The 14,752-nt window shown below is 35.1% G+C and overlaps 1 protein-coding gene across 1 annotated transcript; it reads right to left on the bottom strand.

Annotated features, from left to right (window-relative positions):
- Positions 1–518: 518 nt before the first annotated feature.
- On the bottom strand, positions 519–13,578 carry LOC137626324 (mast/stem cell growth factor receptor Kit-like). The gene is made up of 7 exons (XM_068357393.1): positions 12,965–13,578; positions 12,493–12,629; positions 9,777–9,898; positions 9,536–9,624; positions 3,432–3,530; positions 2,595–2,783; positions 519–864 (listed from the first exon to the last, which is right to left on the bottom strand). Exons 1-7 carry the CDS (start codon positions 13,047–13,049, stop codon positions 698–700), a joined length of 888 nt encoding a protein of 295 aa, XP_068213494.1. The 5' UTR covers positions 13,050–13,578; the 3' UTR covers positions 519–697.
- Positions 13,579–14,752: the final 1,174 nt, after the last annotated feature.

Raw genomic sequence — 14,752 nt, forward strand, 5'->3', positions numbered from 1 at the left:
GTAAACTTGGCAAAAAAAAAAAAAAAAAAAAAAAAAAAAGAATGGTTGTTGTAGGTAGTGTCAACATCCCTGGCTCGCAACCATTAGTCGGGAGTTCTATGACCCTCGATAGATTTCATCAGTGTTTACATCCTTGTGAGCTGAGGAATGTGTTTTATGGTGTGGGGTAGGTCAGACTAAGAGCTTATCACATGCTGAGACAACAGCAACCATTGTCTTGTTCATTGCCAAGTCCCTTGGCTTTTTAAACCAAGCTATATAACAGCCTTTGAATGAAATACTTATAGATTCATATGAATATGACATTGTAGCTTCTGTGAAATGAGAGGAAGATCCACATTAAGACATTTTTAGCTACTGCCCTGTCCTATCAAGTCAGTGCAAAGGTGGAGAGGGGTATGTCCCTTGGCCATATCAACCAATACAACAGCCTTTGGAGGGAAATATTTATAGATCCATATGAACAAGTATCTCGTAGTCTCAGTGAAATGACAGGAAGATTCACATTGAGACATATTTTTATTAAACACGATACACAAATATAACAGCAGATTGAACACATCAGCCTTGTTATCATATCCTTAGGAAAGAAAAGGGATCACTGTAAAACGCCTTGAGAATGTTGCCGGGAAAGTAGATGGGAAATAAGATGTGGAGCGAAGTAGAAGGAGATCCCGGAGAAGGAAAATTCGAAGAGCTATCTGTTCGGCAGCTGTAGGATCGACGAGAGGTATAGGAACAGGAGAAGCAGCACCAGGGGCGACGTCATGGGTGTAGCCGAGGATGTGGTCAGGTCCTTTGTGGAGGTGGAGGCTCCTCCAATGTTGTTGCTGACGCCCAGAGATTTGGCTGCTGTGTTTTCATCTGTTCAGGGAAACGTCCGAGTTAGTTTTCAGTGGTTGTTTAATGGCATACTGTATTATGATCCGAATATTTATAAGATATGTGTGAACGAAATATAATTACGTCTTTCTAACTTCTTTAACTCTTTAAAGATATGATCCGGATATTTATTAGAAGATGAGCGTGAAAAAAATATAATTACGTCTTTCTAAATCTCATAACTCTTTAATATATTAGGAACCATATACTTATCAGAAGATGCATGTGAAAAAAAATATAATTATGTCTAGTTAACTCTTATAACTCTTTAATATAATATGATTCGGATATTAATTAGATGAGCGTGAACATATTATAATTACGTCTTTCTAACTTATAACTCTTTAATATATTAGGATCTGAATATTTATTAGAAGATGCATGTGAACAAAATATAATAATTTCTTTTTAACTTTTGTAACTTTTTAATACATCCTGATCTGGATATTTATAAGATGCTTGTGAACAAAATAAAATTATGTTTTTCTAACTCTTATAACTTTTTAATATATTATGATCATGATATTTATCAGAAGATGCTTGTGAACAAAATATAATTCTGTATTTCTAACTCTTATAACTCTTTAATATATTATAATCATGATACTTATCAGAAGATGTTTGTGAACAAAATATAATTCTGTATTTCTAACTCTTATAACTCTTTAATATATTATGAATCATGATATTTATCAGAAGATACTTGTGAACAAATATAATTCTGTATTTCTAACTCTTATTGCTCTTTAATATATTATGATCATGATATTTATCAGAAGATGCTTGAACAAAATATAATTCTGTATTTCTAACTCTTATAGCTCTTTAATATATTATGATCATGATATTTATCAGAAGATGCTTGAACAAAATATAATTCTGTATTTCTAACTCTTATAACTCTTTAATATATTATAATCATGATACTTATCAGAAGATGTTTGTGAACAAAATATAATTCTGTATTTCTAACTCTTATAACTCTTCAATTTATTATGATCGGATACTATTATAAGATTCATGTGAACAAAATACAATTATGTCTTTCTAACTCTTATAACTCTAATATTTTATGATCTGGATATTTACTAGAAAATTAGTGTGAACAAAATATATTTGTCTTTCTAACTCTTATAACTCCCTAATTTATTATGAATCGGATACCTATTAGATGCGTGTGAACACAATACAATTATGTATTCTTAACTCAACCTTTTTACAAGTCTCCTTTCTTAGAACAGTTTCGCACGGTATGTTTATGGTTTTGTCAAAGTTAGAGGGTTATAGTCAAGTAAAATATGAAAATATACATTAAATATATACTTTACATAAATATTTTTATCAGTATCTGAAAATGTTTTGACATGTATTAGAAGAAAAGTATAGCTTCATTGGCTTAGTGATATAACAATTTATATAAGATTCATGTTAAAGGTGTTTTTTAATAGTTAAGGAAGAAAATAATTTGGGACTGAAAAGCTGATTGGTTGAGGTTTGCAGACGATCTTACGTTGATTAGTGCTAAGAACGAGAAGTTGCAGAGACTGCACATATTTAGCTTGAAGTGCAATAAAAAGAAAAAAAGTTGACAGCTTCAGTAATTCAGGGTGAATGTTATGGAGGATGACAAGTGTAACGATAAATTGCACGAAATAAAGAGAAAGTATTTATATCATACAGTAAACTAGATACAGTCCATAAAATCTTTTTACCAGGTAACACGTGGACCATCACAGACGCTGGTAGAAATTTGGTGGGCCAACAGGTGTAGTTTCCCGAGTCGCTGATTCTGGCTCTTTTGATGACGAGATGACTGTAAGTATCGTTGCCAAGGTGCGTGTCTATAGATATCCTCCCCTTGTTATGGAGAATCTCTGTGTCGTGGTACCAGTAAAGAAGACCTGACGTAGGAGATCAAAATGACTTTTCAACAATAAGAACTTCGAACGTTCAAACAGCAGAGAGTGTTTTTAAGTTGAACAGCCCGACATAAGACTTTTTAGAGTTTAAATATGAAAGGTGTATTCTATTACTATCATTATTATTACTATTGCTAGCTAAGCTACAACCCTAGTTGGAAAACCAGGATGCTATAAACCCAAGGGCTCCGAAAGAGATATATAGCCCAGTAAGGAAAGGATATAAGGAAATAAATAAACTATATGAGAAGTAATGAACAATTAAAATGAAATATTTTAAGAACAGTATTATTAAAATAGATCTTTCATATTTAAACTAAATATAAAGAGAGACATGTCAGCCTGTTCAACATAAAAACATTCGATGCAAGTTTGAACTTCAATTACCTGGTTAGGATGATCATTCCACAACTTGTTCACAGCTGGAATAAAACTAGAATACTGTGTAGTATTGAGCCTCGTGATTGAGAAGGCCTGAGTATTAGAATGATCTGCATACCTAGTAATACGTACAGGGTGGTACTGTCCAGGAAGATCTGAATCCAAAGGATGGTCAGAATTATGAAAAATCTTAAAAGAATCATCTTGCTTAACTGTAACTTTTAAAGGTGATACATTGAAGTCACTCACCTGGCGGCTGCCAAGCGAAGGGGGCTTTGCAAGAGAGCTGAATGGTGCTGTCAGCTCTCACATAACGCTGATCGGATCCCTCCACCACAGTGGCTGCATCTGGGTGAGGAGGTCATACACATGGCTCGTCAAGTGTTCATGGATATAATAAATGTTCCAAATTTGAACATTTAAAACACAAATTATTTATATATATTTTGTATTTTTGTCTTTCTAGGTAAAGATATCATACACATGGCTCGTGAAGTGTTCATGCTAATACGGATCGAAATAAATGAAAGGTGTTAAAATTTTGAATATTTAGAAGGAAATGTAAACTATTTTTATATTTTTCGCATTTTTTCTTTGTAGGGTTGCACTTTTCAGCTCGAAAACATTCGTGTTTTTTTTTTGTTTTTGTTTTTTTTATAACGTGAGAGTCATTTCTATTTTTTTTTACGTGAGAGTCATTTCTATATTCTTACATCTTATATGGGGAAAAGGCATTGATAAATATGGAAAAAATCTTTGATGCATCAGAAAGAGTAGTTTTTGTTAAAATGTAAGTGTAAATATATACATATATACCATATCCTATATGTTTGTATGAGTATATATATATATATATATATATATATATATATATATATATATATATATATATATATATATATATATATATATATATATATGCAAACAACCTGGACTTCACCATGTGGCAATTACAAAAATAAATAGATCACATAGCCATTAATAAAGAGAGAAGCAGGACTCTGAGAAATGTAAGACGCTATAGGGGTACATATATTGGTAGTGATCACCAGCTCATTGCTACACTGAAATGGAAACTGAAAGCACCCAATAGAAATGGAGATCGAATACCTAGAATTGATACAGTTAAGCTTCTACAAGATGAGCAAAGAGAAACATTTGCAATTAAATGTAGGATTCGATTTGCAATTTTAGCGACTTTAAGAGACAAAGAGCAAACAATTAATGAAGAATGCTGTGATATTAAAAACATATATCAGTCGGTTGATAGTGAAGTTTTGGTCCATGCAGTTACAAGGAGAAACCCATGCATATCAAATGATACTTGGCATACTAAAAAGAGGAAACAAAGACAAAAATTGATTGGTGAAATTGATCGAGGAAGTAATGAAAATTACAAGGTAGAGCATGCTAAGTATTCCAGTATTGATAGTGAAGTCAAAATTAAGCCAGGAATGATTGGAGAGAATATTTACACATGAAAGCAGATGAGGCTGACAAAGCTATGAATTCAGGGAATGTCTATGGTGCAAGAATTGCTCATAGAACTATTAATAAAATCTCTACTGGGGTTAAGAAGAAGAAGCATATACCCATCAAAAAGAGAGTTGGATCTGCTACAACAACAGAAGATGAAGAAATGTAACGTTGGATGGAACACTTCAGTGAGGTCATGAATAGGAGATATGAAGGGAATAATTTGATTGATATACCTAAAGTTGAGGAAGACCTTGATGTGCTCATGAATGAATTCAGTACGTTTGAAGTCGAAGCTATCATTAAAAATCTAAAGAGATGGAAAGCCCTTGGATACGATGGAATAACTGTTGACATGATATAGGAAGAAAATTAAGTGATTATTTTGTAGAAAGTGGTGTGAAACTGCAAAACCTGATGAATGAGAGCTAGGAGTGTTCGTGAAAATTGGAAAAAAGGTGATCTGACTGATTGCAATAATTACATATATAGTATGCTCATTTTAAAGAGACTAGAGAGAAAGATTGACGAAAAGCTGAGAGATGAACAAGCAGGATTTAGAAAAGGTAGAAGTTACACTGACCACAGTTTCATTTTAAGACATGTGGTGCAGCAATGTGTAGAAAATAGAAATCCATTTTTGATGGCATTTATGGATATTAAAAAGCCTTTTATAGTGTGCACCGGACAATTTTGTGGAGAGTCCTGCGTTATTATGTGGTTCCTCTTAAATAGGTAAATTTGATTAAGCCTGTTCATGAGCACAGCAAGTGCAAAGTTAACGTGAGTGAAGTCCTCTCAAATAAATTTCCAGTGAACAGTGGAATGTGTTGTCAACTATATTGTTTATCCTCCTCATGGATTTTGTAATGCATAGAACAGTTAGGGATGGGAGAAGAAGGATAGGACTAGATTGGTGATAGAAAACTAGCCGACCTACAGTATGCTGATGACGCTGTCCTTATTAGCAAAACAACACAGGACTTGCAAAGCTTGCTTACCAGAATGCATGAAGTATGACATGAGGTTGGGCTTAAGATGAATAGAAGAGAGGCAGAGAGGATGAGAATGGAATATGCAATGTAAAATGAAATATAATTGGAAGGTAAAAGGATTAAAGAGGTAGAATCATTTGAATATTTAGGAACTATGATCTCTAATACAGGATATGTAGAATTTGAGTTTAATGAACGACTGAAAAATTTGGAGATCAAATAGCCTGAAATTTCATATAAAAATCAGGCCATATATCAGTTTAAGTGAGATCGGTGTTACTGTATGGACATAAGTCATGGTATGATAATGATACAGTATCCAACAGATTTTGTAGACTTGAAAACAAAGCCCTCAGAAGAAAACTGTGAGTTAAATGGCAGGACAGGATTAGAAATGAAACTATAAGAGAGATCACCCGAGTGCCATATGTGGATGACATCATCGCGAGGGGTAGATGGAGATGATTTGGCATGCTATTCGCACTCCCCAAGAGTTATTAATTCATCAAACTTTCAACTGGGCTTTACATGGCACAAGAAAAGTTGGAAGACCCAGGCCTACATGACTGAGCACTATAAAACGTGAAGTAGGAGATGATGAATGGAGAAGTATTGATTTAAAAATTCAAGACAGAGACGCCTGGCAAAATCTATCCGAACACCTTTGCGTCAATAGGCGTAGAAGATGATGATGATGATGATAATGAAGATGAAGATAATGACGATATATATATATATATATATATATATATATATATATATATATATATATATATATATATATATGTCCTAATTCGCGTATATAAATGTCTTGTATAACAAGGTAAATGAGTATTCCACAAAAAACCTATGTGTCTGCATGCTTTGCAATGGCTGCATTTTGATAACGAAGGCAGTAGTTAGTTGCTAGTGAGCACTCGAGTTGATAAGTCCCTCATCTGAGAGGGTATTTGTGTAATGCGTACTTACGAACGAACCTTTTATAATAAATAAAGAAAACCCATATGCCGACGTCTCATTATCCGTCTGCAAGGGTCATATTGGTGTCAGGTGTAAAAAATACATCTGTTTGTGTACGCTGTGAGGGAAGTTGTTCTTTGAGCCGGTGAAATAAAAGTTCAAGATGCCGAGATACACAAGGACTAACATAGCAGACACGGCTGCTGCTGAAGATGAGAATGAAGGAGCAGTGGGATATAGCGTTCCCGATGAAGAATATAGACAGGAAATTAGAACGCAAGAATTGGAAAATAAGTTAGATAATTTACAACAGTTAATAAACAGACTGTTGGTGGAACGAGAACAGGAGTGGCGTGTAAGCACAGCATATCCGATGTACATAAACGAAGTTCAAACGTACACAAGTGAAAGTACACATGCACAGCCCAGTGAAGATACGCAAATTGTAGTTCGAAAGTTGCCAGAACTTCAGGCATGTGTTAGGCCTTTAGATGATCTAAGGCCTAAAGAAGGTTTTCAATTAATTGAAGTGTTTTTGAGAGACTTTGAAGTAGCCACATATGAGTGGTCGGAAAAAGAAAAAGTTATTCAAATAATTAGATTGCTGAAAGATGCTCCAGCAATGGAAGTAATGTATTGGCCGAAAGAAAGTTTAAGTTATACTGAAATAAAACCACGTTTAATTGAGAAGTATGCATTGCCTGATGCGAGAAAGGGAGACCTAAAAGAAAATTACAAACCCCAAATACGGGAAGGTGAATCCGTTCTTAGTTTTGCAACTCGTATTTTTCGGGATAGCGATTCGTTTGCTACCCGGAGTGCCAATCCCAGAAGGTGATAAAAAGGCAATGGCCCGTAAACATATTCGCAGATTAGTAAACCCGTATTTATGTGGTTATTTGTTCAATGACAATCGCTCGTTAGCAGACGTAGTTTGCCAGAAGAAAAAAGGACTGGGAATAACGGGGCCGATTCCGAGAAGTTGGCAGCCATGAGAGGAAGTCGACCCCCGAAGAGGGGTAAGGGGGAATGCAGTCAGCAGATTAGCAAGAGTCTTCAGATGTTGGCACTGTGGGGGAGAGGGGCACCGACGAGTGGAGTGCCCCACCCAAGGATCCCCCCGCTGTTACACTTGTCAGGCCTACGGTCATTTAACTCGAAAGTGCCCAGCAAAAAACGCCCGGGGCAGGCGGGCTGGGGCGCACGCACACCTCCCCCCGCCCACCATCCAAGGAAAAGGGAACACAGGAAGGGGGAGGCGAGGGAGTTCGATGACCCCCCGCATGACATCACAAGCAGTAGCGAAGGAAGCAGTGACGACAGACGTGACAGAGCAGGCACTGGGATCACCATTGGTACCCCCAACCTCACCCCCGCAGAACTAGGGAGAGGACCAAGGGGCAGCGGTAAGGCGGCCGAGGTCATTAACAAGGAGGGACCATGGTGCCAGTCGCGGTTGGAGGGTAACCGATCGCCATGCTGAGCGTAGCGGAGGATTGGCAGCTCCTGTGACTCATCGTGTCCGAGATTCCTCACCCTTCTATCAGCAGAATGGTGGATGTGGCCACTTGGTTACCACGTGGGGCCTTCGCGCAGGGACAAACTTCCTACGCCTTTGGACCCGCACAACTTTGGAGCAACCGCTCGCAGTTGGACAGCACTGCCTTTAATATGTTCACGACCTTCTCCGTGAACCTCCCCAGATGCGGGAAGATCAGGAAGATAGTTCTACTATCAGTCCTTTGAGGGGAAAGGCCCTTGCCCGCAGAGGATAATACGTTATCTTTTCGACGTCCCCGCCTTTTCATCCTCCGTTACTGCGGGTAACACAGGGGACAGAGAGGGCCGTGCAACGGTAGGCACAGAAGAACAGACCGAGGAGGGGCGTGAACCACTGCCCTTCCTCGAGGGCGACTTGTCCCTCTTGGTCGTTTTCATTTTGTTAGTGGCCATCTTGGCCCACTGAACATCACTCCATCCCTCACACTCACCACATGTGTCTTCACGGGAGCAGACACGGCCACGAAATGAGGTACACAACACGTGGGGATGTCCCTCAAAATGTTAGACAAAAGCAGCACATAAATTCCCACTCACTCCTGGGCAACGACATTGCACTTGCACAGGATCCATAGTAGGGATCGACGATCACACACAAGGTTACAAGGAAAACTCTGACGAAGGTAAACGTAACGTGATGTCGGTGCGACAACCAGAAAAGTAATGGCGGGTGTTGACATGGAAGACTAGGCCTAGCATACCCTTGGGACATTCCAGGGAAACAGAGGGGAGGTCAGGTCTCGGAGGTGCGATGTGGTCTTTGGGATCGGGGGTGGGGGCCTGTGTGGATGGAAATAGCTGATCAGTAGAGACACGTGTAGAGAGTACTCCTACTATTGGGACGTGGGAAGTATTCGTGTCGGTACAAACAAATAAATAAATAAATGAATAAATAAATAAATATATATATACATATATATAAAGATATATATATAAAGATATATATATATATATATATATATATATATATATATATATATATATATATATATATATATATATATATATATATATATATATATATAGTTTAGCTTCGTAATACCAGTCATCTGAATATCTAATGATTTAGGAGGAGGAAAATGATAACAAGAGATGCTTGATGAAGTGTTTCTAGGATTTATCAAGTCATTTATTTGTATGTCTTTAGTTTTCTATCATCGATGTGTTATGTATTGCTTAAGTTTAACTCCTCAGAATGATAGTTTTAATTTGCACGAAAATCCTTGAAAAGGTTTAGAAAATAAAGTTTAAAATTGTCATAACTCATATCATTATCACTTGAGTATGATTAAAATTTCTTTTAATCATTCTAATTTTGAAAATTCCCCCTAAACTCTAGCCTAAAGCACAAGCGACCTTTACCTAGAACTCTGAGGAAATATACCATTGACAATTTCGGTTCTGTGTTAACCTGACACTGGTATTCTCCCGAGTCTCTCGTCTGGCTGAATCTGCAAGAGGAAGAAATATCTTTTAAAAAACAGTTCACTTTTTGCATGAATTACAGTTTTATATGTGTTGATATTCTCTCTCTCTCTCTCTCTCTCTCTCTCTCTCTCTCTCTCTCTCTCTCTCTCTCTCTCTCTCTCTCTCTCTCTCTCACCTAATATGCAAAGTCCAGTTTTCCGAGCGATGGGCGTGAAGTGCAATGAAGCGCTGATCTGAAGCAAAGGTGTGAAGTCCAGAGGTGAGGACGTGGAGGTCACGTGTCCTAATCCATGATACCTGTGAGCATATATCATAATTAGTGTCATCGTGTCTCAACATAGTCATTCGAGAGATATTCAAGTGAAGTCACCTTCCACAGGACAAAACACTAGCTCAATATTTTCTTGAAGTGTCCACGATCTCATCATCCTTGTGAGCTAAGGATGGGAGTTTGGGTGAGTATATAGGTTTAATTGCTGAGTCATCAGCATCCATTACTTGGCTCTCCCTGTTCCTAGCTTGGGTGGAGAGGGGGCTATGGCGCTGATCATAAGTATATATGGTCAATCTCTAAAGCATTGTCCTGCTAGCTAGAGCATTGTTACTGTCCCTAGCCTCAGCCAAATGAAATGCCTTTGAACATTATATATGAAAATGAAAAATAATCCTGACGAATTGAAGTTGCTCATAGTATTCTAAGTGAATATTGTCATGAGAGACAGTATACTGTACTAATGAACTTTTTTTTTCTTTTTTTAATTCAGCCTTGTGTATGTAACATACGATAATAAGTAACTTGTTTCAGACACTGAATATCAATATATCTATACAACAGCTCCTTGAGAGAACACTTTCAGAATGTATCTATAGGGTTTCACAGAGATTGATATATACTATCTATCTATCTATCTATTTATCTATATATATACATATATATATATATACATATATATATAAATACATATATATGCATATATATATATATATATATATATATATATATATGTATACATTTATATACATATATATATTCAATTTAGATCTGTAAATATAAATCAAACTAATAAAAATTATGCTTAAATATACGGTTGAGACTATGCAATATACTCACATATGAATATATACCTCAAATCACTTATATACGTGTGTGTGTGTTTGTTTGTGTGTGGGTGTAGTTTAATTAAAAATAACATGGCAAGTCCGTTGTGAATTTAATCGTCAATAAGAGTGGCAGGTTCGTGAAGGAATAATAATAATAATAATAAAAAAGTAAAAAATTATGTATAGATGGAATTTTATAAATCCGAATGTGATGCAAACATTTCAATTTATCGAAAACTTTAAGAAAAAAACTCTACGAGCTCGATTAAAAAAGCTATTAAACTCAGTCCTACGATAGCCCATAAATTCCAGATAACCAAGAGATTGTAAAATCCCGGAAAAAAAAAAAAAAAACATCAGAATTCTGGTTCTAATTTTGGGTCTCAGTCCTTATGAAAACTTGGTCGACTGGGCAAAGAAACGTTGTTATATAAGATTACACACAACGTACTTGTTATATCTGCATTAACAACAACAACAACAAAATAGAGCCGGTTCTAATACAATGCAGGACAAAGCCCTCAGACATGTAAATTCATGGCTGGGGTTTGCCCGGTTTTCATCACCACGCTGGCCAGTGCCGATTAGTGATGATGAGAGAGTTTCGTCTGATCATTCACAGCAAACCAACCTAGTATTGGGTGACCCTCACTAGCAAAGCTTGGCTGATCATGGCGATACGCAAACCCTTTTTCTACCATGTTAAAGTATCCGCACTCAGAAATTAGCTGCTATATTCATCAACACGCTCATGATTGAATTTATGAATTAATTATGAACCATTACAAGAGTTATACAACAATTCAGTGTGTTCCTCAGCAACTCGTCAACTTCTACACGCTGACTGCGTCATATTCACATTTCGTCATTACCAAGGAACTCTCATTCCAATACTTTTTTTTCCACTAACCTATCGTCTTCCATTTCTAAACCTCATCAAATACTCTGATTCATTATTTTTCCTAACGCAAATCTATTTATCAGTCCTATGTACCATAACATTATACCATTTTTATATCCATTTATGCAAGATAGGGTTTAGCAAACAATTGATTTTACCAGACTCAATATTATTTTATATTCATATTTATCATTCACATGCATCTCAATGAATACACACACACACACACACACACACACACACACACACACACACATATATATATATATATATATATATATATATATATATATAGATGTATATATATATATGTATATATATATATATATATAGATATAGATATATAAGCAGTATCTATATATTCATAAATAAATACATATATACTATATATGCATATACATTTAAATATACATATACACTGTATATGCATATAAAGTATATTACTGCGTGTGTGTGTGTATATATATATATATAAATATATATATATATATATATATGTATATACATATATATATATATATATATATATATATATATATATATATATATATATATATATATATATATATATATTCATATATATATACTGTATACAATTATATATGTGTGTATGTATGAATGAATGTAATCATGTACGAACCCACAAAAGTAAAACGAAAAACTTGACTGGAGCTATGTCCCATTCATTCCCATTTTCCATTCGTGAATCAATACATATTTTACGCGTTTGTGAGAACTAATGATATTTCCCATGAATACAGACAGATAAATAGATAGATAGATAACGTATATCATGTGTAAGATCTCGTGATTTTTCCATTGAATAAAGGATAAATAGATAGTGCGGAAAAAAAATATGAGAAACATCCAGAAGAGACCGGAAGCGTACCTTCTTATCTCCGAGTTGAGCAACCCTGCAGTGAAGATAAGCCGATTGACCCTCCAGGGTTGTGACCTCATTTGCTGGCGGGGCCAAGAAGTATGGCTGGGTGTTGAGGTGGGGGATTCCTTGCTCTAGAGTGAAGCCTAAGTCAAGGAAGAGGAAGAAAAAGAAATCCAAGCAATGGTTAACGTGTCTTGGGATACACATTGATCTACTGTACAGCTTTAATGATCGTCGTTCTGAAAGGTGCTACTCTAGAAGAGTTTATTCTGAATTTTCTAGATAAAAGACTATTCTATTTCTAGTAAGTTTATATTCCGGGGTAGTAATCATCTAGAATTATAAAATATCACTAGAAGAAGAGTAAATTCATTTCTTATATATTCTTATCAACATGCAAATGTTAAATCAAAATCATGCAATTCAGCACATTTCCGACTCACATAAACACATAAGGAAATCCGTTTTACTAAAATACCTTTATTTTCACTTGCATTGGTAGATATGGCGTTGGAGTAGACGAGAGCAATGGCGTTAGCAAAGCATATCACTCTCACAAACATCTTCACTTCAGGGAGAGTCACTTCTACTTACTTGAAGAATTTCAACTCTTTAAATATTTTCCTCTCGTCTTCTCTAACGAATTGTCACATTATCTTTCTTGCTCTAAGTCACTTTGCAATGGATTCGTATGTGTGTATAAATTAGTTTCTTCATGGAGGTTAATTATTGAACTGAAGCGTTAAGAGTCTTTCAACTCCATTGCAATATTCAACTTGGTCCCACTCACTGGAGTCTGACGTCTTCTATTCTATGATTAATACATTTCTAATGACAGATGATGGAAAGTCTTTTAAGCTCCAGATAAGAATTCAGACCGAAAATAATTAAATTATGATGACAGGTAAATAATATAGGATCACTAAATTACCCTGTATCCCTTATTCTCATAAAAGTCTATGAATCACAAATGATATTTTTGACTTCATAATGATGCAGATACAAAGTGAGTTAGGTCAATTCTATATAGCGTATGTTGCTGAAGAACTTGGAGAGCGGTCAAGGCTGAAGGAATTTACTTCCTCAGGTTTTGAATTACCATTTTTAACGTTGTTGCTGATCTTGAATCATTTTAAATCTTTTATTCATTACTTCCCATATAGTTTAGTTCCTTATTTCATTTCCTCACTGGGCTATTTGTCCCTGTTGGAGCCTTTGGGCTAGTAGCATAAGGCTTTTCCAACTAAGTTGCAGCTTATCTAATAATAATAATAATAATAATAATAATAATAATAATAATAATAATAAAAATAATAATAATAATAATATACAAATTAAGTTTTAATTCCCTGCAAACTGTTTAGATGACCATTCATCAATCTTTCCTATGCCCATTCACATTCATAACATCCATTTTGAATTTGTCCTCAAAGTAATCACAAACTGGCTCCCTGATCCCACAATCGACATACTAATATATACAAACATCATCCACTCTAAATTCCATTCTTCCTTTAATTTTCATGGTATACTCTCTCTCTCTCTCTCTCTCTCTCTCTCTCTCTCTCTCTCTCTCTCTCTCTCTCTCTCTCTCTCTCTATATATATATATATATATATATATATATATATATATATATATATATATATATATAATTATATATATATAATTATATATATATATATATATATATATATATATATGTATATATATATATATATATTCAAATAAGCCATATATATTTTTGATACATTAATGTCTGGATTCTCTTAACGACCTCGGGATCAGAGCCCCAGGCGAAATCACACAAAGACAAGAGCTTGGCTCCGGCCGGGAATCGAACCATGGTCGGCAAGCTTGTACAGACAGTGACTAACCCACTTGGCCACGAGACCTTAATGTATCAAAAATATATATGGCTTATTTGAATATGAAAAACACGTAAAAATGTGCAAAATTTATCATATATATATATATGTATGTATGCATATATATACGTATACGTATATGTATATATATATATATATATATATATATATATATATATATATATATATATATATATATATATATATATATATATATATAAATTCCATTCAAAACCAATTTTCCTCTTTTACTTTTGATGGTATACTTTCTCTCTCTCTCTCTCTCTCTCTCTCTCTCTCTCTCTCTCTCTCTCTGAATTCCTTACACCCATAAAAATTCGTTTCCTCAATTTAGTAACTTTCTGTAATCATACACATTTTTGAAACATTCGCATTGA

This window comes from Palaemon carinicauda, chromosome 33 (assembly GCF_036898095.1).
Source record: "Palaemon carinicauda isolate YSFRI2023 chromosome 33, ASM3689809v2, whole genome shotgun sequence".
Classification (NCBI taxonomy): Eukaryota; Metazoa; Arthropoda; class Malacostraca; order Decapoda; family Palaemonidae; genus Palaemon; species Palaemon carinicauda.